Source organism: Brassica oleracea, chromosome C6, assembly GCF_000695525.1.
Source record: "Brassica oleracea var. oleracea cultivar TO1000 chromosome C6, BOL, whole genome shotgun sequence".
In the NCBI taxonomy this organism is placed as follows: domain Eukaryota; kingdom Viridiplantae; phylum Streptophyta; class Magnoliopsida; order Brassicales; family Brassicaceae; genus Brassica; species Brassica oleracea.
The window spans coordinates 39,672,087-39,696,757 of record NC_027753.1 but is presented as its reverse complement, the minus strand read 5'-3'; the positions used below and the strand labels follow the sequence as shown (position 1 = coordinate 39,696,757).

The following is a 24,671-nucleotide window of genomic DNA, read 5'->3' as shown; positions in this document are numbered from 1 at the left end:
AAAAAAAAAAAAAAAAAAAAAAAAAACTTAGTCTATCAAAAAGATAATAAGCTCTTCATTTTTCACTTACATATTGTTACTACACCCTGAAACATGTTTTCTAGAGCGGCAAAAAGTTGATCGTAGCAATTGTACATCTGAAGATCGACTTTTCTGAGATAGGCCGCACCATCCACCGCCACTTTCACGTACTTCCTCGCCCTTACCGTCCTCACCGGCGGCCACCCCACCAAGCGGTCGCTAAAACCAGGACAAATACGCATTAACGCTCGGTGAAACATGCATATATTTTTTTAAGATATGTTTGTAAGAATGAAAGTTTTTAATATGCCATACAAATTGTTGCATGCTATAGAATTGTTCACGTGTCTTTCCCCGAGTTTCAAATCAACGGTCTCGATGAAGCTACGCTTGTTTCTGGACTTTCGTCGGCCCTCCGATGCTATTATTGAAGTTCCCGGTAGGGCAAGGGTAAGCTCAGTTCCTCGAAGATCACCGGATTCCCTAACGTATTCCTCCGGCGACATTTTATCGCGTCGTAGTCTATTATATGTAAATAATTTAACAATAAAAGTGCGGAAAGTGACGAGACAAAATGGCACTAACTTTTGGCTTGAGTGTGATGAGTGTTTCGAGCTTTGGATTTTATAAGCGCCAGCTATAAACCTAGTGAACCTTACCTATAATGACACGTCTCCTGTAACTGGCGGTTTTGATATCTCCACGAATGCAAGTGAATAAATGGTGATTAGCCTCTGCTTCAAGTGCGACGTGGACCCATGCATTTACCGTTTTCTAAAACAAAAAGTCCTTTAGGGTATTTGCACTTAATAATTAGCAACTAAAATGTCTCTGAACCCAAAAACAAAAAGATTAGGTAATTATATGCACTTGATTAGCACCTAAAATGTATTTTGAACCCAAAAACAGAAGTATCCAAAGTGTCTTTGAAAGCAAAAAAAAAAAAAAAGCACTTAAAGTGTCTTTAGAGAGTTTGCATCTCAGTTGCTCAAAAAAAAAATGAGTTTGCATCAAAAGTGTCTTTGAACCCAAAGAAAAAAGCATATAATATGTCATTAGTTAGAGGATTTGCATGCGAGCGGACATCTTCTAAGTTTTGATTTCTAGTGATAGACGACAGCAAATTATTAGCCTGATCTTTTAACTTATTGAGTTTAGGTCCACCTCATGGGTTTCGACTAAGATTGAGAGAAAGAAGAAAACACATTTTATATATTATCATAAGAAACAATATTGCAAGAAAAAAACGTTATCCTTATTAGTGGTTTTTCGAATTTCTTATATATGGCTTTACTTGCGTTCATGTCAATTTAGTTATAGATAATCTTATACGAAGATGGATAACTATAATTTTTAATATGCTAATAAATGTCGAAAATATAATTAATAAACAGAGGCAAAAAATCCATATATTAGTTAGTGTGTTGTCAATTTTAGTTCCATATATTCTTGGAGAGAGATCGCCGTAAATGTAGATGTAGTGTTCTTTTTTTTTTTCTAACGCTAATTTATTATGATATTACAATTATGATATGAGAAATACTACGTAGACGATTCGACAACCGATAATACTATTTGCCTTATGAAGACCTATGCCTAACTGCATCACCTGAACTGTCTTATTAAGATCTACGCCTGACCAGATTTACTTGCACCATGTTGAAGATCTCTTATAAGTCTTTCTTCCGTAGTATGTATAATTGTTTAATAAATCGTTCTCTCCGGGACTTGAAACCTGAATTTTCTGTAATCTACAAGAAATTGCATAGTCTGGAATTCGAACCCTAAACATGGATATAGAAGCCTTTAAACCTTAATTAATCAGTAGGTTACAGTGGTTAGTGTTCCATTTGTCTAGGCTTTCTTGTCAGTTTACTTATTCGAATATTTCCAATTAAATGTCTTGAAAAAAACGTTCCACCAAGATATGTCTTGAAAAAAACGTTCCACCAAGATATATCAGTTTTCACTGTTGATCACAATATAAGGCCATGATTATCTCTGAACCATTTTTTTGGGTTTCTTATTTTATTTTATTTTTTCTTGATTTAAAAAATAAAATTTAAAAGGTATTCAACCGCGGGCTACCACGTGTCAGTGGAGTCCGTAAACAGTACCAGAAACAGCAAAACTTCGATCCTTCTTTGGCTACTTCTGTGACCGATTTTATCTTTTTGGTGAGGCCACCATCGTTACTTTTCTTAGAATCTGCGATGTTGATGCTCTAAACTATTAGGCTACTATATAATATATACACACACCTTATTAAGTTGACTACTTCCTAAATCAACAGAAGACTCTCAAAAGAACATATCCCTAGTATTAATTGATCGACAGTAATATTTGTCTGTATGAGATCACTGTTTTCACAAGTTTCAAATCTGATTCCTACTAACTCTATACTCTACATAAGAAAGGAAAACACAAACGTTTTAGTCAGAGCGAAAACATTTATGACTGCAGTAGGGTCACGCATAACTCACGTGATTCTGTTTCTTCGCCAAGAAACATTATTGATTCACGATGCTTCATGTCACTATTCTTACGAGTTTTTAAGACAACCAAATAGTGAGTGGCCTATTGAATATACACGAGACGAACTCACCATTGCAAATCCGTGACCGGTAATACCGGTCAGCCGTTCTTTTTATATTTTATTTGTTTAATCAGTTTAAAACGCAGATGGAACAAAATAGTCTAGAATGCCAACAAGAGCTCTGCGGTTCATGAATTATTTTGTTTTGTTTTAACAGTGACTTATTAGTTTGTTATCATTCAGAACAATTACACTTGTGGTCACTTTTTACTGACGAGGAGATATCACGTTATCACAATCTTTCGTAATTACTCCAGCTCTCTAGCTATTAAAATCTATCTTAGATTCTTATAAGATAACGAGAGTAACTAAATGATGAAATTTGGTAGCTTAAATGTAATTATGAACGACCCGAAATAATAAAACTCAAACTAAAAATATATGAACCCCCATCCAATGTGTACAAATACCCGAACGGATTATAGACGTCAATATCGAAACACACAATAGAAACTCTATAAATTAATATTCGATAAATTAATAAACACGATAAACTAATAAATTTGTTCGGTACCAAGTTGTGCCGGTGTAAAATACTACATAAATCAATAAAATAATTAGAAAATCCCATATAAATAAATAGGCTAATTAAAATTATAAATTAATAATTTTTATATACATAATTTTTATAAATATAAATTATATATTTTATTATTTGTATATATTCACAATTATGTTTATTTCTATTTTTCTCAAGATTTCATAGTATTGTGATGGTATTCAATAAATTATATCTAAACCATATTTAAATTATATAATACATATTTATGTACATCAAATAATAAAATATAAAATATAAAAGTTGAATTTATAAATTTTACTGAATATATAAACTGATAAACATTGAAATCAACTATCTTTTTTGTTTAACAAAAACATTTATACTCTAAAATATAAAATGGTTTAAAAGATTTTTTTTTTAATTAACAGCTCTATAAATTATTAAAATATTATATTCCCAACTTTAATAATTTATACAGTTTTTACTGTGCCTAAAAACTTGAAAACCCGATGAGTATTCAAACGCACAAGCCTAATCAAGAGCTGTAGCTTTCCATATCAATAAGTTTCCAAATAACGTTATGATTGCAGAACAGAGTATTTGCGAAAAAGATGCAACACCACCCAAAGGAAAGGCTTATCAAATCAAAAATTTCCAGAGTTTGTAAAACAGCTTAATGCTGAGAAAAGAAAATAAATAAAGTTAAAGAGTACAACATCAAAAAAGGTTGAGTGTCGAGGGAGAAAACGAAAAGAGACAAAAAAAAAACACCATTTCTTTCTATGTGCCATTGTTCATCAAACTTGAGAAACCCAGCCTTATATAGAACAACAATTATACACATTTGGCATTGTTACAACTCCAAACATCTTTTGATCCACCACACCTCTGCGAGAGAGATTCACTATATCTCAAGTTCGATCCAGTTCTACAAGTCTCTCTTTTGTATAATTATCTCCCGGGTAGGTTTGCCTCTTATTGATAAAAAAAAAAAAAAAAGAGCTTCAGGTTGAGGCCGAGAGGCTCTTCAATGCTTCAAGTTGTCCATCGCTCAATTCAGTCTGACCCATTGGATGGCTTGGTGTGTCGCCATTCTCATTGCTCTTGCGAGACGAGTTGTACACTGAATCAGGCATCACAGAGCTGCGCTTGCCTTCAAAGTAAGTTGAACAGGGAAAATACTCTGCGCATCGTGCTTTCCATCCTGCAATTGTATCCAAAACCCGGCTTAATACTTCTAAACCCTGAGGACCTTAATATCATGGAAGCTTGCTCTGTTCATAAGACCAACCCAAACGCAAAAAAAATGAAAATGCAGCTGCAGACAGTCATAACGGTACTACTTAATGGGGACATTCATAGTGGAGATATTTAATGCTTACTGGAGGCAGCTTCTGAGTCAAGAAGAACTGTGTCTAGAAGCTTATGAACTGCTATACAGTCTTTGAGTTTCCACTCTCTTGCTAGTCCTAGAGCTCCGTTTCTGCACATGGACCACGATGTTAAACATACGAACAAAACAGAGAGAGCCAGGAACCAATAAGGTCAAGGAACATTACAGTTGAACCACTTTATTGGTTGAGTCTTCAATTATTTTGATAGACTCGGTTTTCTTGCTTGGATCTAAAAGGTACAACATTTCTGCGTACGCGGCTCTGTGCACCAAAGAAACTGCAAAATTGATATGCAGACGTAAACACCCTTTTAAGAAATAATCAGACAGTGTCATACCATGTAATCAATTTGAGACGTACCTTCGTGTCTAGCAAGAAACTCTTTGTTTGCCTCCACTAGTGATTTATTTTGCAATTGACTACAACGCAAACAAGTGGAAAATTTATCACACAAATGATACACATCATCAACTGTAAGATTGGATAATAGTTTTGAGTTAGTCACCTGATTGATGGGCGCTCAGCCTCAAGGACACTCCAACGAAGTTTCTCAGCTTCAGTCGTTGGAGCACTTGTCGATCCTGTCTTGAGAAAGAATTTAACCTGCCACCCAAGTTCAAAAGCATAAACCAAAATGAAAACATGACTAGCTACATTACACTCGAAGGGGAAACATTATCTCATCTCTTCTCTCTTTGCATGATTATGCATTCTTTAGAACACACGACTAGCACAGATTTTCATACCAGTGAACGATGTGAATCAGGGTTCTCCGCGTCCAGTTTAAGCAATTGCTTGACAGCCTGCGAAAAAAAATGAGAAATGAGACGGCAAAGCCCTTAGGTTACTTGAACAAAGGATATTATAGAAACATGAGCTTGAATATGGCCACTAAATGAGAAATTAGTTACCTGGAATGCAAGCAGAAATTTCTGTTTTCTCATATTAACCTCAAAAGAAAGTAGATGAGTCTCCAAAGAATTAGGTGAATACTTCTGGAGAAGTCTCAAGTATTTTGAAGCCTCTGCCATTGGCTCTTCCACCTGTACAGATTTAGTTTTCCAGTAAGCCTCTGATAAAGTTAATACTCATAATAAATAATTATGGCCAAGACCACAATACATGAAGCAAACAAAAACCTGAATTAACTTTTCCCCATGAGGATCTGGATCTACAGGTTTCACATTTCGTTTGCCAGACTTGGAGACAACACTGGCAGTTGATTCTTCACTCTTACCCTCAGCTTCCTGAAACGAAGAAGACACTCTTAAGCCACCAAGGTGTCAATTCACTCGACAAAACACTGAAAATACCTACTTTCTTTGCTCGGGCTTCTGCCTTCTTCTGCTTCTTGATTTTCTTCTTCTGAGCAGGAGCCAACTTGGACATTTCATCTTCTTCGGCAGTTGATTTCGGAGAATCATGCAATTTCAGGTAGCACCTGAATATCGAGCCGAGAGGCAAATGTGACTACAGTTAAAATGGAATCTACCATGCATCCATACAGTAGTTGGATTACATTTGTGCAACCAAGAGTTTACCTGATAGCTTTGACTGCTGCTTTGTGGAAATACGGGAATGAGTGCAATCGGTCTTGGAACTTAAGCATGTCAACATATGAACGCAAAGTCATCTTTCTTAAGCAGTACGAGTGGAAATCAAATTGATCTTCATGAATGTCAGAATAGTGCTTCTCCACAGCCAAAAACTTCTTAAGGGCACGTCCAAGATCACCCTGACGGAAGTAGCTATCTCCAGATGCCAGGTCATACCTTTTTACGAAAAAATAAATAAAACAGTCATCAGAAAGACATCTGAAATGTCAATTTTACTTCAGCAAAATTACTCAGTCTTCTAGAGCCGTACCACATGCACTGCATGTCATGAAGATTGTTGATCTGATCCCCCTCTTTTGTAAACAAAACAGCAGTTTTTTCAGCCAAGGCCACCTACACAAGAAACGAAGAACTAGTTTTGAGGCCTAACCTCATCGAAGTCTACCCCAAAAATATATAACATGAACAAAACCAAGATGTAAACCTGATTTGCTTGCAGCATACGCTTAACACATTCACTGTTTATATAGCGATCTGCTAAGTCCATGCATCTAGCTTCGTCAGCAAGTGCAGCAGCGGCAGTCAAATCTCCCGCATGCTTCATTATTCGGCTCTGTTGACAGAAACCAGTACAATGGTTAAGAAGAAACAAGAGTCCTCAAACAAAAAGATAATCTGATACATGGTGTGCACAAATCATTCAAATTATGTTAACACAGTCGCTATAACTAGATGGATCAAAACTTATACTTTTTCGGTCAAGATACCTTAACGGAGTATAGGTCAATCACTGTCGGCGTATGAGCAATAGCCTCGTCAATTTTACCAAGGGCAACATCATATTGACCACGCTTGTCATAATGCTGCATTATGAAAAGTGAGTATCATGATTAAATATACAAAAATACAACCGAAAGTTATTAGTTATAGTAAGAAATTCAGACAGATAGCAACAATGAACCTGAGCCAAGAAAAACAATGTCCACAACAGAGTTGATGGGGGCTCTTTCACATCACTGCACCAATTAAGAATTAATCATAATAAATGATTAAGCAAATCATTAATTTGATAACATTTCACCGTTAATTTAGTATAAAATAAGAATTTCATAAATAATTCAGTTGTATACCTTCCTGGGTAACTTCCAGTAGTCCTAATCGAATTTTCCATCTCAATAAGTAGTTGCTCCAATATATCAGGCTGGGTAACAAAATATACAAACAAAAAAACAGTAAAACAAAGTGAAGCCAGATACAAAGAAATTTGCGACAGTATTCTCAAGGACAGAGCAGGGAAATTAACCTTGCGAGGGTGATCATATAGCGAAGAGATATCAGAAAATAATGAAGGAACACCCTGAGACAACCATCAAGATATATAAGAAGCATGTTCTATTAGAGATTGTGTAACAAAGAGACTCAAGGGCATTAAAGGATACCTTTGTCAACAGAGGTTTAATGTACTTTCCTACAGCCTTCTTAAAACTTTCATCTTGCAGAAAATCCAATGGTATCCTCTGAAAATGGGAAACAGAGAATAACTTAGTATCGCTGAATTTTATTTATCAGCACCCACAAAATATCAGAGAGAGCAAAATGGATAACCGGTAAAGGATATTTAAAAATGTACTTTACTACAGGCACTATCCGCCTTCTCTCACCTTAACAGCGGATGAGCGAGTGTATTGCTCGCTTAAAGACTGGTACAATGCATTTAACTTCTCCATTTGGTCAGACGAATATTGGCCATTTTCTGAATACAGTTCCAGACATTTCTGGAGACCTTCATAATATCTGAAAAGTACAAAAGGCACTATTTATTTGTTTACCAGAATTATCAGTACTCATAAAAATATATAGACGCCTTTGAGAGTGTCATAGGAAACAATCGTCAACTTCTAAACAAAAAATAACGAAGCGGAGCATATAGGCATGAGTCGCGTGACTATAGAAGCAAACAACGAAAAATACACAGCTAGACTTGGAAGTGGAAAGGAAAAAAAACCTATAATTGTCGGGGTTAATGGAAAGCAACACCCTGTAGAGTTTCTTGGCTTCTTCTAGACGACCAAGCTTCGACAAGAGAGATACCTCTTGTTCTTTGTAAGACAACTTATCAACCTACATATACAACCACAAGAGGAAGGTAAATCCACTATATGCTTGTATCCTATGACCCAGATATATCATTACAATAAGCTTCAAAAAACTTACTATTTTCGACTCTTTTCTGTGCAACTCCTCAAGAGCTTTGTCAAAAGCTCCGCTCTCCTCAAGTAAGGAGACCTGGAAGAAATAGAACCAGTTGAGATTTCTTGCAGGTACACATATCAAAACTGTGCTAATGCCAAATAACAACAGAGGCTACATGAAACTGTTAATGGCAAGCATGGTTTTCCAGGGATAAAAGCCTATAGAGATAAGAGTCCACGTATGATATTTGTATATTTTTTTCCTGATACCTTGTATAGGATCATTTCAGTGTGTTCACATAGCTCGTTCTCAGGAGGATAATCATCCTCCAGGGTACCTTCAAACGCTTCCAAAATTTCAACAGCTTTAGAAGCACTGGTTTGAAGAAGAAGAAAAAACATGCTTAGAGGTCAAGGTGAGCTCTTGTTAAATGAAAAGAAAAAAAAAAAGTAACTACCGTTTAGCTGACTGGAAATGCATAAAATTCTACAGAATACTATTCATTGGTAGATTACTTCCTAAAAGTCTGATGTAATAAGATACATCCCAACAAAGGTGTAGTCCTTAAAATGTACAAGACTACATTTGAACATCAAATAAATACACAAGCGAAGAGTCCAAAGAAGAAGAACTAGAATTCCACTCAAATGAGTAAAGAAAAGGAAAGGAGCATAACATACTTTGAGTTTAAATGCTGGGAGACTGCAAAGCCAATCCAGTTCATTCGATGATTAGGCTTTAAAGTCAAAAGCTGCTGCCTGGTCTCAACAAAACCAGATAAGTCCCGCATTTGTGCCTAGGAATTAAAAAAAGAGTAACGATAAGATAAATTATTGAAAGCATCAACAGAGAGATTAACACTGGAAGGTGATTACACAAAAAAAAAAAAAGTATGAATTTGCCATCTAAGAAATTCTGGTAAATCCATTTTCCCATAATTACCTGCAAGAGTGAGAGGTCTCTGAGTATTTCAAGGTTATCAGGTTCTATTCTAAGAGCATTTCGGTAGCACTTGATGGCCTCTCTATACTCTCTGTCTGAACGGTATAGGAGACCAAGTACATGCCAGCAAACATGGCTTTTGATGTCATTCTGCACGGAACAAATAAAAGTACAAATTCTATATTACCCTGAAAAATCATAAAATGTCTAAGGATTGATGTTATGTTATGATAATCGAAGAGCAACCTTGACTCCAAGCCGAACAAGCTCATATGCTTCAGTTTTGCGGTCCATACAGTTTAGAGTCAGTCCTTTCATCGATAAAGTCTCTGAAAATCACAAAGAAGAAAAGAAATGACAAGAAAAGAACGAACCACTCAGCAGAAGCAAAGAAGTGCTTAAAAAGCAAAACAGAACAAATCTCAACTAACAAAAAAAAAACAATACAAAGCATCTATCTCCTAAGCTTATTCAGAACATGATCGATCATACGCTACAAGCCTTATACTAAGAAATTAGTTTACATGCTTTTTGCTTCGCTAGGAACAAATAAAATTACGCTGATGTCCAAAGAGTTGCAGAGTGAGAGGGCAATAAGAAACTTAGCATAAAATTTAGAAGAAGAAAAAAGAAAGAGGGTTTAATGTTTAAAGAAAACTCAAAACTCACCGCCATGAGAAGGAAACTTTTTTAAGATGGCATCAGCAGCCTTGAGTCCTTTCTTGTACTGCTTAGTCTCATAAGATTTCTGCATTATAAGATCACTTAGGATAATTTTGACTTGATATATGAAAAGTCGATGTGAAAAATAAAAGCTATGCTAAAGTATACTCTTAGTAATATGACTAAAGAGCAATTGGGAGACGAAAAGGGGCATAATCATATGAACAGTGTGATGAATAAGCTTATATATGAAGCGATCAAGGTCACTAGAGTCTAGCAATAGCCTATATAGTCAACGCAGTTGAAGCTAGTAGCTTGATGAGGAATAAAAAGAACTAATCGTGTTCCAATTTTAGCCAGCAGCTAGAAACAACACATCGCATACACCGGAGAGAGAGAGAGAGAGAGAATCGGAACATACGACGATGAGCTTGAAGAGGTTAGCCTCTTTAGTAGGAAGCGAAGCACCCATTTTCTTACTCTTACTCAAAGAGCTCGCGACGAAGAAGAAGGAATGCCGCACTATCCGCTTCTCAACCCTACGTGCAGCGGAACAAAGAAGACGACACTTTCTTAACCAACAAAAATGGTCTTCAATCTTCAGTTATCATCCCTCCTAACCATTTCGGTACACGTTTCCGGTTTCGATTATTCTCCTCCGGTTGGCATATAAATTAATTAATCCTTTTATATTTATATGAGAGTCTAATAAACCGGAAACGGCCTTTCTCGACTCGAACCGAACAAACCGAATAAGCCAACGTCTTGAGCTCTTCATATGCTGCAAGCAAAATCAAACAAGTTTGATCTGATGAGACTCTAAAGAAACCGTTCATCTAAGCATTCTCTATCTCTTCTTCGCTCATTTCAACCGTCTTATCTTCAGTCATTTGTCCACTATGAGGAGATACGATCTAAACCTACGCAATGTGGTTACTAGCTTAGAAACCATAGCCATATATATATTGCTACTGAATCTAGAACACACATAAAACATGAGAAAACTGTTATTGGCTTAAGCAGAAAGCGAGGAACCTGCTTCTCTCCTTCCTGGTCGAGACTCGAGAGAGATGTGTCAGAGTTTTTATAGTCAAATACATTTTATTTTAGCTTTCAACAAAAGTGGACGTGCCGGAGTGGTTATCGGGCATGACTAGAAATCATGTGGGCTTTGCCCGCGCAGGTTCGAATCCTGCCGTTCACGTTTTTTAACCAATTTCTTTCCCTTCACATTTTTACTATTTTGCCCCTTGGACACTAAACGTGAAACCATTTGTACATGTGACATGTCTTATAACTACAAGGAGCTCGTTGAGCTTAGACACAAATGCATGCACTAAACTACTGAAGAAGCGTTGAAGGTCTGAGGAGAAGAATGAGGTAAAAAAAATTTGGGAGTAATTTGCAAGTTTTTGTACAGTTAAAAAACTTTTTTAGTTTTTTCCCGAGCGTGTGCGCCTTGTGAGGTGTTAAGTTGTATTTTCCCTTTAGTTGAAATGAAATAAAAATAGTTAAAAAAAAACAAAAGAAACTACTAAAGAAGCTTAGACCAACCGCAACAGCGGATTTTATGCCAAAATCCTTAGCAAATTAATATTAAAATATTTAGTTGGTCCCTCATTTTATTAAGGATGCTACAATTGACTTTTCCAGTCTTTATTTACGGATCCCATTTATGATAATCTCTTTACTGTGCGTAGGCTCCACTACCGCGTGGAAGCCCACGATTGGCCAATCTTTTTTAAAAAAAAAATTCTGACAAAAAAAGAAAAAAATAATAAAATATTCTAAAAAGTGTTGTTAAGGATTTTTGTTAAGGATTTATGGTTGTGGATGCTCTTAGGGCATCTTTATCGGAGTCTTTAACCCGTGTCTCTTACCTTAATTACAATTTAAAAAAATGAAAAATAGAAAAGGAGAAAGACACCTCTCTTAAACAAGTCCCGCAAGGGGCGTCTCTTAGAGACAGTCGAAACAAGACTGGGTGAAGGAGAGGTGGTGTTTCGGTTCTCTCTCTCTCCAGTCCTCTCCTGGTGGATCGTATCTTCTCCGGCTCGTCTCCCTCGGTTGATCCGGCCGGCGATCTAGGTCAATAATCTCAACGAAAAAGTTAAGCTCGATGGTAATATCTTCTTCTTCTTCTTCTTATATAATTTTGATTATTCTTCTTCTTTCTACTAATTGGAACCCTAATTACAGAGCTGAAGAAGTCGCTGAACGCAGTGTTCTCGCGGTTCGGGAAGATAGTGGAGGTGTTGGCGTTTAAGACATTGAAGCACAAAGGGCAAGCTTGGGTTGTGTTCGACAATCCCGAATCTGCTTCCAATGATATTTCCAAGATGAATGGGTTCCCCTTCTACAACAAACCCATGGTACCCCTTTTGATTTGAACATCCAATTACACTTTGCTGATGAATCATTGAGATGCCTTTTGGCTGCTATTGCATAATTAGGTGTTGATTTCACTTTAGGAAGTCTCTGTAGGTGATTTTCTACTTGTAATGCAAGTCATATTAGATATATAGTTGTTGTGGTGTCTTGTTGGGTTATTGAAGAAAATTTATTTTTAGGTTGATGAATCATTGAGATGCCTTTTGGCTCACTTTAGGAAGCTCTGTTGGTGATTTTGCTACTATTGTTTTTTGGTTTATTGAATAAATTGGAAGTTTTGGGTTGTTTTATCTCTTTTCTGAGATATTCTCTCATACTTATGATCAATCACTTTGATGTATCATATCAATCTTCTTTCTTTGCAGAGAATACAATTTGCAAAAAGAAAATCAGATGTTATTGCCAAGGCCGATGGTACTTTTGTTCCTCGCGAGAAACGAAAGCGACAGGAGGAGAAAGGTGCGTGAGACTTGTTACTCTTTTTTTGTTACTCTAATCTCTGAACTAACTCTAACCTCTTAGGTCTTTAGTTATTGTAAGTCATGTTAAGATAGTTTATGAATGTGGTGTAAGTCATGTTAAGATAGTTTATGAATGTGGTCCATTCAAATTTTATATTAGAACTTGCATTGTTTGTCGCTTATTATTTGGCTTTGCTGTACTGTCTAATTACAAATACTGTTTGTTGCAGCAAATATATAGAATGTGCAAGAAATTTAATTCATTACAGTACTCGTGCCGCTATTGGTCTGTCAAGTTTAGACAACAACAACAATTTGTCTCTTCTTTCTAACATTGACTCAACCATTAACCTGATTATTAAGAAGAATGTGAAGAATATTGTGGACGTATTAGGTTTCTTTAATCCCAAGTCTTTGGTTTACCAATGAAATGGATTCAGACGGTTCGAGTCAAGCCTAAGATAGATCGATATTACAGAATCTACTTATTATATAATAGATTGTAAACATCGATTGTTACAAAATTTTATTGTTTGTTGTGTTGGTTTGTGTTTATTGATGCTCAGTTATGTTTATGTCTTTGTGTCGTCTAGATGAAATACAATTTTTATATGTTCGGTCTTTGTGTGTTTAGGATCAAATACATTTTGATATGTTCGGTCTTTGTGTGTTCAGGTGAATGGATCAAGAGACTTGAGGAAGGGTCATCAGAGAGAGGAGTACGCAGCAATACAGGTTAGAGTTTCTCTCTTTCGTCTGGTCTGTAATGAAATGGTGTAGCTTCTGTCTGAATTGAATTTAGGGTAATTAATTGTTGTCTCACAATAATAATGTATGTTTAATTGTTTTCATGTTTTTATTTAAAAATGTATCTTTAAAATGTTATCTTTTACTACGTTTTATTTAATAATTTTTTAAAAAAATTTAATAAAAAATGTTTAATATTATTTTATTTTTAAGAAACCTTAAACAAGAGACTTGCAATGGAGACACAAAAATCTCAAGTTTCTTAACTAAATCTCTTAATCAACTTTATTCCTTAAATACTATTAAAAATCAATTAAGAGACCTTTAATGGGTATATAGGATAAAGATGCTCTTACATGGCGAGGGAACATCCTATTTACTCTGAAACTAGATAGTAACCCGCACTTTGCGCGGGATAAGATGTATATATTAATGTTGAAATTATATATTATGATTATGTATAACATAAAGTATACTTTAAGCGATAGTAAGTTAGATAGAACTAAAAGTATGATTGTTATAGGGGCGAAGCTAGAGACTTTTTATAATGGGTTCACTAATATTAAAATTTAATATATGGTGTTTGCAAGTTTGAGAAGAAGCTTTGGAAAATAATTTTTTTTATATTTCGCCTATCACGTTGTAGTAGTTATGGATTTAGGGTTTAACACATAACATCGAAAAAAGTGGATCAATAACATATTATAAGCAAAACAATAACTGTGTGAAATGAAAAAGCATAGCTCCTTTAAATTCAGGAAAACATAGTTGCATAATAAAAGAAATTGAAGGTTATTTGACCATCTAAATTGTAAAGGTTGTTCCAGATGCGACCAACACGTGCGACTTGCTGGTGGTTCGTTCCTGAAAGTTTCTTCTCATCTTCAAGGGCGTCTAATGCAGAGCTCTCATGGCGGCGAAAGTGGTGACACTCACATGCTTATATTGCTTGCTCGAGAAGACTAATACACTAAGCCGAAACGATTTACAGTGATTCAGTCTCCTCGAAACAGAGATCATCTCATCGAGCAGTAACAAAACCGAATACGACACATTCATCTAGAAATAGATTTTCAACGTCCTCTTTCAGCAATGAGAGGCGGTTTTCGAGAACGTGAAAATGCATGAAAGCAAGTATGGGGAAAAGAGTTTTTTCGTTAACACTTGGCATCATACTAAAGTTTCATTGTTTTGTCGTCTCTACGGATCTGTCGACTTAATAGCGATAGCTCAGATGGGTTAACGTTTTTAACATAAACGTATAGATGAATAAAAAATCTTAATTGATGCTATGATTATATTGAGAGGATTGATAAATCAACTAATCGAACTTGAAGTTGAAAGTTTATCGTCGAAAAAAATATAGATGGTATGAAATTATTTTAAAGGAATGTTAGTGTATACGCATTAAATCCACAGTTTTAGTAAGAAACGTTCTCTGCGTGACACCTAAACGTTCTCTGTGTGACACCTAAACGTTTTATTAAATAAAAATCACGTCACCACGTTACATTTCTTGCCAATAAATTTTTAAGATAAGTTTTAAAAATTTCTCCTTTAATATGCATGGGATATCATGCTTCGTCCGTCATGTCCCATTTTCAACCATTCACAGACTACTATGTATATGCTCTTCTTATCTCTCTCGTATTGCTACTATTTTCTGCTCAAAGTTGTAGAACCAATTAGTTTGAATACCACAGAGTCAAACACATGTCAATATCGTTATTTGCATTAACTCTCCCTTCTTTGGCCGTAAGCTCTTGTAGACCTTTGAAAGTCGATCCCGAAATTTCAGGAGTTTTTTTCTTGAATGTTACGCACTGTTAATAGTAAAACCATAGTCAGTCGTCATGACTCATACACGCGGTATAGTGAGTCATGGTTACAGCATCTTAAAAAAAAAACTCTATTTTGAAGTTTTCAAAATTTTATATTTGAAGTTGGTGTTCTTCTCCAAAAGTAAAACTTCAAACTCAACTTCAAAACTATTTATATTTTATAATATGGTCCTTATATTTGTCATAACTAATTTGAATTCATAAAACTTTTGTAAATAACTAGCACATATATAAACATATTACAACAATATTAATTAATAAAATATTCTATTAAAATTTTAAAATTTAAATAAAAATAACTTAATTAATATTAAACTTCAAACAAAATACCATATTATTTCATAAAATGATTTTCGTAATGCATATATGATCTATTAGTGCATATCGAATTAAAAATGGCTCTCTTCATTTTTACTTTGTAGATTATGAGATAAAAGTTGTAGAAATCAGGTAATATTGATACGTGTAAATACAAGAGACCGGAATAAGAAAGTAAAAGAGAAACATAAAATATTGCTAAAAGACTAATTTCTTTTCGATGATATTAATTTAAATGTTTTTCTTAAGTTTTTTGTATATTATTGTTGTCTAAATCTAGTTTAAAATATTTTAAATCTTATTTTAGAATTTTATTTAATTTTATGTGTAAAATTTAAAATCTGTAAACAAAATTTAAAATATTTATGAGATCTAATTTTTTTAAGGATTAAAACAATAAACGAGAAAATATTTATGAATCTTGATGTGTGATTGTAAAGACCAAAATACAAATAAAAATATTAAATTTTAAATATAGAGTTTCATTCTTCAAAACTTCAAATTTGAAGTTATGGAATGTCTTTTGGAGATGCTCTTATGGAAATAAAGAAAAAACACAATGGCTTTGGCATGTTCTGTGTCCGCTTTTCTCGCTTGACTTTAAGCATGTTCGTTTGACCGCCGTGTTGTCGTTCGTCCGTTTGTCCGACGCTATTAATATAAAAGCATGTTTTCTATCAGCTAAAATCTGTTGATTTACCATCATATTTTTTCCCGTCGTCGTCACTTTAGATGTTGTAGCGACAAACAAAGTATATTGGGGTATTTTGTCATCCGCTTGTCTTCCTTTACTACCATTTAATAAATCGTATTGTCAAACTTTTGCCCCCAAAGTAAGATAAACAAACTATAATGGCGTTTCTTTACCTAGGTTAACAAGCAAAACAATATACGAAAGTCAGCTAGACTTGGCCTCCAGGAAACTGACCTTTAAAAAAATAAAGTTGATGTATGCATGCTGATGAGGATGAAAATAAATAATTGTTACGCGCACTTTAAAAAGAGATACAATTACCGGCGGTAGAAGATATAAAATCCACGTCAGCTAAAGGATAACTATCATAATTCATAATGGATATAAAGAATGTATAATACCTAAGGAAATTAATGAGAGCTTATCCTCTACGGCCTTCTTTATTTTGATGTCGACAGCATAAATATCCAGTTTCTATTTCTTTTTCAGGGCAGTAAAATACCACTTGTATGGGCAAATCTTGTCTTCGTAATATGTCATGTTGTATGCAATGATACACTAGTTGTATTGAGTCTATTTGCAAAAAAAATTTTGATAGTCATTGACAACGAGTTAAATTAATGCATCCCCTGTTCATCTATAAAAATCTAAACGATTTGGCAAATTATTTCATGTTTCTATTCTTTTGTCTTTTAATCAACGGCTTGGCGAATTTTCTTGTGACGAATACCTTTTTCAAAACTATGAATTATTGAATGCGACCAAAAAAAAGTATTGAGTTTTGAAATTTCGACAAGAACATTCACTATGTAGGCCCCAGGCTCCTAGCAATGCAGTATTACTAGTCTATTCCCATCTGTGAACGTCGTTTTATCGTTTTGATTTATCAAAGAGCCACCCAACGAATCACGACTCTTCTCTTTCAGGATGTCGACGCCGTGTCGCTTTGTTCTCGTCAACCTTTCTAGTCACTAGGACGCCGTTCGTTTTGCTTCCCTCCTTAACTCATCCTTCACGGCACAGTAAATTTAGTTTATTAATTGTCATGCGGCAGCTCGAATTTTTTCACAGCAATTATCTCAGTTACTAGACCTTGAACGTTATCTATCAAACAGATAGCATGGACAACGTATAGTCGTCTACGACCACTTCCAATGGGGGTTCTTCCCATTGAAATTCTTAAAATATGTGTTATGTATATATATATATATATATATAAATATAAGTATTTGTGGGGTCCACAATTTTTGTGGAACTCCATAGATAAAAGTTCTTAAAATCCCTATATACATACATATATCTATATATAATACATATTTTAAGAACTCCAATGGATAAAACCCTTATTGAAAGTGTTCTTAGACTCAACAGACGCAATTTAATACACGGTATAGCAAAGAACGCCATTATACCTTAGCTTATAGCAAAAATAAATTGTAGAAAATATAAACTATGCGAAATATATAGATAGATACTATATATTTATGCTCTCAATCTAATAAATAAATCCAAAAAATAATAATAATCATAATATATACAAATATATATAGGATCCATAGGCATCATATTTTTAAGAAACTAACCAAATTTATAGGTTAAAAATGCTTACAAGGTAAACATGTGGTGGGCATGCACTAGAACGAGTCCGATCTGCATGGATCATGCTGCTACGCCAACCATTGTATTATTCAACTTTGTACAGCTTAACGATTGTGTGTAATTATTTATGTTCGTACTATAAGCATTGGTGATGTAGTTAGTTTTCTTAGAACAATGATTGTTGTTTTTTATGGAATGCTTTTCGATTCGTTGTGTCACACGCGATAATCAGCTTAAATAAATATCCTTTTAAAAAAGAAAAAAAGATCGAAGATCTATCTGCCTACTATAAATTGTAAGTTTGTAACCCACATATTATAAGAGGATGCATCTTTGGTTTCATCTTTATTCATCGGTGTAATGGTTAGTATTATCATAGCAGATTTAAATAAACAAATCGGTAAGCAAAATGTTTATGGTCGACCTAAGTTGTGACACACACATACAGACAGCAAGCCGGATAAGAAAGGCCAATATAAAGCTTCTAGAAGGGATAGAGAAAAGATAATGTAGGAGGAGAGACCCAACATTGTTTTCAGCTGGATTTGTATAAATTCTGTTTATTTTTAATTTTTATATCTTCTATAAATATTAGTTGATTTTTAAAAGACTATTAATTATGTGCTTGGACTTTGTTCCACATGTATATTGAAACTTTTTTTTGTACTACTGACGTTAATTTAGTTGTTTATAATGAATAGATCGATCTTTTACAAAGCAAAAGGGTGTGATACGATTAATATTATAATATGAGAAAAAGGGTGTGATCTAAAATCTAGATTCATAAGGTACATACAGAAAGTACAGTCGCTAATGTGCAAGTGTAAAGATTTCTTCTTCCTTTACGATAGATTTATTCATTCTCGTTCCTTACACTATGAAGTGTATACTTACGATCTTGTATATCACTTACGATCTTGGATATATTTTCGTTTTTATGGCTGGATTACTAAATTTGATAATAAGAATACCACCAAAATAACAGTAGATATTAAAATAAATTTAAAATATCTCATCCTTCAACTTGTCCCAGTTGATTCAAAGCCTCGACCTTTACGCTACAAGTCGCAAACCATTAACCGGACACCCATTCTCACTTCAGATGCCGTTATCTTCATTTCATTCAGAAAAATAATACTCCATCAATTTCATATTAAGCGCCGTTCTAGAGAAAATTTTTCGTTGCAAAATAAGTGTCATTTTAGTATTTCGATGCAGAATTTATTAACTTTATTCTGCAGTTTATTTTTCTATTAGTTGAAATAGGAATAGGTGTATGGGTAATAACATTTTAATATGGAAAACATGCAAAATTAAATGATTTCTTAATCTGTGTGCAAAAATCTCAAATGACACTTATAATGAAACAGAGGGAGTATTGTTTCATTTACTTAATCGGTTTCATTATATATGTTTCATTATAAGTGTCGTTTTAGGTTTCGTCACACGGATTAAGGAAACAATTAATTTTGTACATTTCCTATAAAAAATATTATTACCTATACACCTAACCATATTTCAACCAATAGAAAAATAAATTTTGCATAAAATTAATAAATTTTGCATTGAAAATCGAAAACAACATTTATTTTGTAACGAAAAAAATTCTATAAAACGATACTTAATATGAAACGGAAGGAGTATAAAACAAACTTACAAAAAACTAATTGTTTTTCTTTAGACAGAGACAAAATTCACGAATTATTTGTTTAGGCAAATAATAATAAGGAAGGATATGAATGAATCAAGGAGTTGAGAGTTTCTAGAAACACTTATCATCAAATCAAATATCTATAAAGCGACACACTCTCCTCTTCCACCTTCAGCATCTTCTCAACCTTCTCTCTATCCACTTCCCTTTTTTCTCACTTTAACATCTTTCACTCTTTTTAAAAAGCTTCAATCTCTTCCCTTCTTGTCTTCTCCAGAAACTAAAGAAAATAAAATCTTTCGAGATGGAACTCATCCCTAATCTCCCCTACGACGTAGCTCGCGAGTGTCTCCTCCGCTCCTCTTACAAACAGTTCCCTGTTATGGCCTCCGTTTGCAGAGGCTGGAACCGTGAAGTCTCTCTCTCTGAGTTTTTCCAGCAACGAAAAGCTTCAGGGCATAGCCAAGAGCTTCTCATCATGTCGCAAGCTCGTGTCGACACGGACAGAGAACCCGGATCCGGCAAGAACTTCGCATCGCCGGAATACCGGGTCGCTGTTCTTGAATCCGGGTCGGGTCTCTGGACGGAGCTTCCTCCGATTCCGGGTCGACTCAACGGACTGCCTCTGTTCTGTAAACTTGTTTCTATCGGGTCGGATCTTATTGTATTGGGTGGGCTTGACCCGGTTACATGGCAGGCCTCTGATTCGGTCTTCGTCTTCAGTTTCCTCAGCTCCAAATGGCGCGCGGGGGCGACCATGCCAGGTGTCAAGAGATCATTCTTCGGATGCGCTTCGGATTCAGATCGGACGGTGCTGGTTGCCGGTGGACACGACGAAGAGAAGCAAGCGCTGACGTCAGCGATCGTGTATGATTTGGCGGAAGACGAGTGGATGTTTTTGCCGTATATGTCGCGGGAACGAGACGAGTGCAAGGCGATTTTCCACGCTGGCAAATTCCACGTCATCGGTGGATACGCCACGGAGGAACAGGGGCAGTTCAGTAAATCTGCTGAATCCTTCGATGTGTGCGCGTGGCAATGGGGTCCAGTGAGAGAGGAGTTTCTCGACGGCGGGGAAACCGTAAGCGCTCCGATATACGCTACCACCGGCGAAAACGGGGACCTGTACGCGTGCTGGCGTGGAGATGTGATGGTGCTTAGGAATGGCACGTGGCAGATAGTTGGCCAAATCCCTGCTGATGTGTACAGTGTGGCGTACGCGGCAGCGAGGCCGGGAAAGCTGACTGTGATCGGCAACGGCAAGGCTTTGGCTGGTTACGCTGGAGCTACCGTAGGGTATATCTGTGATTTAGGTAGCTTTAGATGGGTAAAATTAGAAACACATGTTGGTCACGTGCAAGCTGGTTGCTTCTTAGAGGTTTAATATGAAAAGCTCCACTCTTCGGAGTTTGGATCTAAGACCATCTTTATCTTATTAGAGGTTTCTTAATCGGGGGATCCCATAAAAACCGATCACAAAAATAATGAAATAAAGACCAAAAGTAATGAAATAAGGGTCGATCTTGGTTGGTTTTTTTTACTAAAAACCGATTACAAAAGTAATGAAATAAAGACCAAAAGTAATGAAATGAGGACCTATTTTGGATGGGTTTTTGTACTTGTTTGCGGATTACACCGTTACATGACAGTTCGCGATTGGTTTGTATTTTAATTTTTTTTAGACCATAAAAAGAAAAAAATTAAACGGTTTAGATTTAAAAATGCTCTAAATCCCAACAAAAAACAGTCTAGCGCATAAATCTTTCTTGGAAAGAATAAAATAAATGTAGTTGTGATTATGCAAATAAATATTAGTATATGATATTCTCCACTTATAAATTTATAATGTGACGTCTACTGAATATCTATGTTCTTACAAAATTTTCAATAGGAAATATCGAACTGTTAAGTTTTAATGGCAGACCTATCAAGTATCTATAGTATGTATCAACTAAGAGGTGGACCAGTGAGGTGAACTATGTTTTCCATAGAAGAGATGATCTTTTATTCATTCTATTCTGAGAGAAAACATAAAATCAACACACAAAAGACATAATAAAGAAAGGGTACTAATACAGGCAGATTTTTAAATGTCAACACAAAACTTATATGAAATATAAAGGATCCTAAGTAAGCTGAATGGGCTGAGAGTGTAAGAAACCCATTAAGTTTGTTATTGTAGGTTCAGTAAATCATGCTTCTCTTGAACTCAAAATGGGCTTGTGAGGGCACTTGTTAGGTTTGACAAATGGACGGCTAGGATTTGAAAAGAGGTTTCAAATTTGGATTACACCTGAGGGGGCAAAGTTCGAAGATAGACTGACAACTGACTTTAAAGTGAGAGGCAGAGACACCCTCTGGTACAAGTAACATCTATTATTAATACCACTACTTTTTTCATCTATATAATTAATCTTAGCCGTTGGATGTGAAGAGGAAATAGCTTCATTCTGCGTCACAGCTTTGTCATTAAATCCAACGGCTGGCAGCTTTATGACACACACTAATTAAATTGAACGGAACACTGTTACACACTGTCTACCCTATCGCCCTAAAGAACTGACCTCAATTTACTTTCTTCCATAACCCAAAACGTCAACATATAGGTTATCTATTCATTCACATCCCCCTCATGAATCAACTCATTTGTAAGCAAAATCAATTGTTTGATATATAAAGCTACTAGTATATAGTGTACAAAATGGAGCTGTAATTAAACATCTACTTGTGTTAAAAAAAATAAAATAAATAAATTAAAACATCTACTTGTGAAATGATTTTGGCTTCCTTGCCGAGTATGAAAGAAGAAGATTTTTTTCTTTTGTCACAGAAAGAACTTGTACAATAAATATTTATATCCTGATGATAGTGGACTACACGCGGCGAAATAGTTGACCCTTCAACAAGTTAATTACGAGGGATGATGATGATAATAAAAAAGAGAGATTATCCCTAACAAAAAGTAAAAAGCAACAGAGATGTCACCAGCTTAAGATCAATATATAGCCTAAAACTGAAATTATGACTACAAATTATGATTAGCAGTCGCGATAATCATCGTCATTACGGTGATTAGTGCCGTTGGGAGAAGAAAGAGGAAACAAAGGCAAAAGCATCGGTGCTGGCTCAACCCCGATTCTCGGACTCGGAAGGAAGTAGAACCCTTTTTCCGCGATAGCTTTTTGCTCCTCATTGTCCGGTGGTGTGTGAGGATACTCACGCGCTGAATGTGGGCTCACGCGCGCCCAGAATGGGTCCAGGTGAGAGACGGGAGAGACCAGGAACCCTCGGCGGAAATGGCTGAAGGAGTCGTTGTTGATCTTCAGCTCCATTTTCTTGGATGACTGACGACGTTCGTGGAGCTTGAAGGCTGGTTTCTTCGGTGTTAAAGGAAGCTTCTGTTGTGCTGTGGAGAGTTCCGGTGGTGCTCCGGTGAGTTTTTGGACGATGTTTCGGAAGTTGGAAGGATCTGCTTGAACGAACATGGTGTTTGGGTCGGTGACATAGCTCGGCGGCTGCTGGTGGTGGTTCGGGTGGCTCATGGCGGTGGAGATTATGTATGAGGTTGAGAAACCCTTTGGTAGAAGAAGAGAGAAGAAAAGCCTGTTTTGTTTTTGTATAGAAGACATTCGTCTGCCTACTATCCATTTATTTAAAGAAGACCATCTTCTTGTGTGTGTGTTTGACATTTTTGCCAACATTTTAAATTTAGTAATTAAAACTTGCTAATATATTTGACTTTTGCACGTCTAGAACTTGTAGATGATAGGTTGACTAAAAATAAATAATCGTTTAGTTGTTAACAATTCATTGATTCATTGATATATAATTCGAACACGGATTTAAACCTTTTCCAGATGTGTATAAGTTAAAGTCAACCCCGAAGCTAACCATACCTTAGAATTGTTGCCAATTCTTTTACCTGAGAAGTGTGGTTCATATAGATTAATAATGTGATAATGAAAAATAGCCGACCATTTGTTGACTCGGTATCCATTAGTCTAATATCTCATACCATATGACAAACGTATATAATTATAGTTTATACGTGGTTACTGAAATGATATGCAATAAAAAGGTGAAAAACCTTAGACATAGAAGGCTAATGTTATAATTTTTCTAGGTAGTTTCGTAATAAAGGAATTAACGAGATCATGAGACCGGAGTATGTAATAATAACTAGTGACTAGTGAGTATAAATTATCACATCCATAAATTATAATTTTCAAATTTTGAATTTCCAAAGAAATAAATGCATGAGAAAGAGTGCATCAGAAATTTAATACAAATGCACAATATAGCTAGAAATTTAAAAATAACACACTAAAGATTATAGGTTTCAATATATTAATCATTTATCGAAAAACTGAATATTTTGTAGGGGGTTAACATAGATTTTGAGAAAAAATTCAATAAAATAACAATATTGTTTTAATGCATAGTTGTATTATGAACTAGCATATGAAAATGGTCAGATAGGTTTGAAACCTTTGTTGTCTTGGTTTCTCTAGAATAGCGATTTTATTGTAATTTATCCACTGATTTAGGGAACATATGAACTAGCATATGAAGCTTTACCCAGATCTCACAGTGGATTCTCACATTAATCAGGAATCCTGAACATGAAATTTACAGGTAATCATGGTTTTGGTGGATCTTCATGATGTATAAATTATTGGAAGTATTCCATTAAGTCGTAATCAGATAGAGGATAGAAATGGATGACATTTTACCAACAATGGGAAATATTCGGTTCAATCAGGTTATCAAGTGAAAAGTTTCTATCCTGATAAGGAAAAACCACCGGTTTTTTATGGCCCACGGTGGATACATTAAAAGCTTTATGCTGGAAAGTGCGGTGCCCTCCGAAAATAAAACACTTCTTATGGCAACTCTCAGGATGTATAGCGGTAATGAAAAATCTAAAATCAAGAGGAATACAAGGGGATATATGTTGTGCCCGATGCGGAGATCCGGAGGAATCAATAAATCATGTAGTTTTTGAATGTCCTCCGGCACGTCAAGTATGAGCATTATCTAAGATACCATCGCATCCCAATATTTTTCCTATCAGTTCTTTTTTGCTAATATGAATCATCTTT

At 35.3% G+C, this 24,671-nt stretch overlaps 5 protein-coding genes and 1 non-coding gene across 10 annotated transcripts in view; 3 read left to right on the top strand and 3 right to left on the bottom strand.

Moving 5' to 3' along the window:
* Positions 1 to 596, bottom strand: part of LOC106299418 (auxin-responsive protein IAA15) — a 1,612-nt gene extending 1,016 nt beyond the window's left edge. Inside the window, exons 1-2 of the mRNA XM_013735512.1 lie at positions 337 to 596; positions 71 to 240 (exon numbers count right to left, since the gene is read on the bottom strand). Coding sequence (XP_013590966.1) covers positions 71 to 240; positions 337 to 527 — 361 coding nt within the window. The 5' untranslated portion in view covers positions 528 to 596. The remainder of the gene's footprint in view (positions 1 to 70; positions 241 to 336) is intronic.
* Positions 597 to 3,922: 3,326 nt separating this feature from the next.
* Positions 3,923 to 10,456, bottom strand: LOC106296240 (N-alpha-acetyltransferase 15, NatA auxiliary subunit-like). 2 transcript variants are annotated; one of them, XM_013732324.1, is made up of 26 exons: positions 10,289 to 10,456; positions 9,874 to 9,952; positions 9,451 to 9,533; positions 9,205 to 9,354; positions 8,943 to 9,058; positions 8,532 to 8,637; positions 8,284 to 8,355; positions 8,075 to 8,190; positions 7,731 to 7,863; positions 7,509 to 7,586; positions 7,373 to 7,426; positions 7,200 to 7,270; positions 7,031 to 7,085; positions 6,837 to 6,932; positions 6,554 to 6,682; positions 6,380 to 6,462; positions 6,055 to 6,285; positions 5,831 to 5,954; positions 5,653 to 5,760; positions 5,425 to 5,556; positions 5,260 to 5,316; positions 5,019 to 5,116; positions 4,874 to 4,932; positions 4,679 to 4,790; positions 4,502 to 4,602; positions 3,923 to 4,393 (listed from the first exon to the last, which is right to left on the bottom strand). In XM_013732324.1, the coding sequence occupies exons 1-26, from the start codon at positions 10,337 to 10,339 to the stop codon at positions 4,275 to 4,277; spliced, it is 2,613 nt and encodes an 870-aa protein (XP_013587778.1). In that variant the 5' UTR covers positions 10,340 to 10,456; the 3' UTR covers positions 3,923 to 4,274. The 2 variants fall into 2 exon arrangements, with proteins under 2 accessions (XP_013587778.1, XP_013587777.1); XM_013732323.1 differs by having other exon boundaries at positions 3,923 to 4,323; positions 10,289 to 10,455.
* A 533-nt stretch (positions 10,457 to 10,989) lies between these two features.
* On the top strand, positions 10,990 to 11,071 carry TRNAS-AGA. The gene has a single exon. It is a non-coding gene; the product is annotated as a tRNA-Ser (tRNA).
* A 696-nt stretch (positions 11,072 to 11,767) lies between these two features.
* Positions 11,768 to 18,403, top strand: LOC106296768 (U1 small nuclear ribonucleoprotein A-like). Of its 4 annotated transcripts, none has more exons than XM_013732997.1 (5): positions 11,768 to 11,989; positions 12,067 to 12,239; positions 12,624 to 12,717; positions 13,395 to 13,454; positions 18,301 to 18,403. In XM_013732997.1, exons 2-5 carry the CDS (start codon positions 12,207 to 12,209, stop codon positions 18,351 to 18,353), a joined length of 240 nt encoding a protein of 79 aa, XP_013588451.1. In that variant the 5' UTR covers positions 11,768 to 11,989; positions 12,067 to 12,206; the 3' UTR covers positions 18,354 to 18,403. The 4 variants fall into 4 exon arrangements, with proteins under 4 accessions (XP_013588451.1, XP_013588449.1, XP_013588452.1 ...); XM_013732995.1 differs by lacking the exon at positions 18,301 to 18,403 and adding an exon at positions 17,246 to 17,474; XM_013732998.1 differs by lacking the exon at positions 18,301 to 18,403 and adding an exon at positions 14,294 to 15,371.
* A 1,329-nt stretch (positions 18,404 to 19,732) lies between these two features.
* LOC106300542 (F-box/kelch-repeat protein At1g80440) lies at positions 19,733 to 21,235 on the top strand. Its single transcript, XM_013736705.1, has one exon. It carries the CDS (start codon positions 19,874 to 19,876, stop codon positions 20,951 to 20,953), a length of 1,080 nt encoding a protein of 359 aa, XP_013592159.1. The 5' UTR covers positions 19,733 to 19,873; the 3' UTR covers positions 20,954 to 21,235.
* A 1,168-nt stretch (positions 21,236 to 22,403) lies between these two features.
* Positions 22,404 to 23,257, bottom strand: LOC106300543 (VQ motif-containing protein 11). Its single transcript, XM_013736706.1, has one exon. The coding sequence runs from the start codon at positions 23,196 to 23,198 to the stop codon at positions 22,608 to 22,610; it is 591 nt and encodes a 196-aa protein (XP_013592160.1). The 5' UTR covers positions 23,199 to 23,257; the 3' UTR covers positions 22,404 to 22,607.
* Positions 23,258 to 24,671: the final 1,414 nt, after the last annotated feature.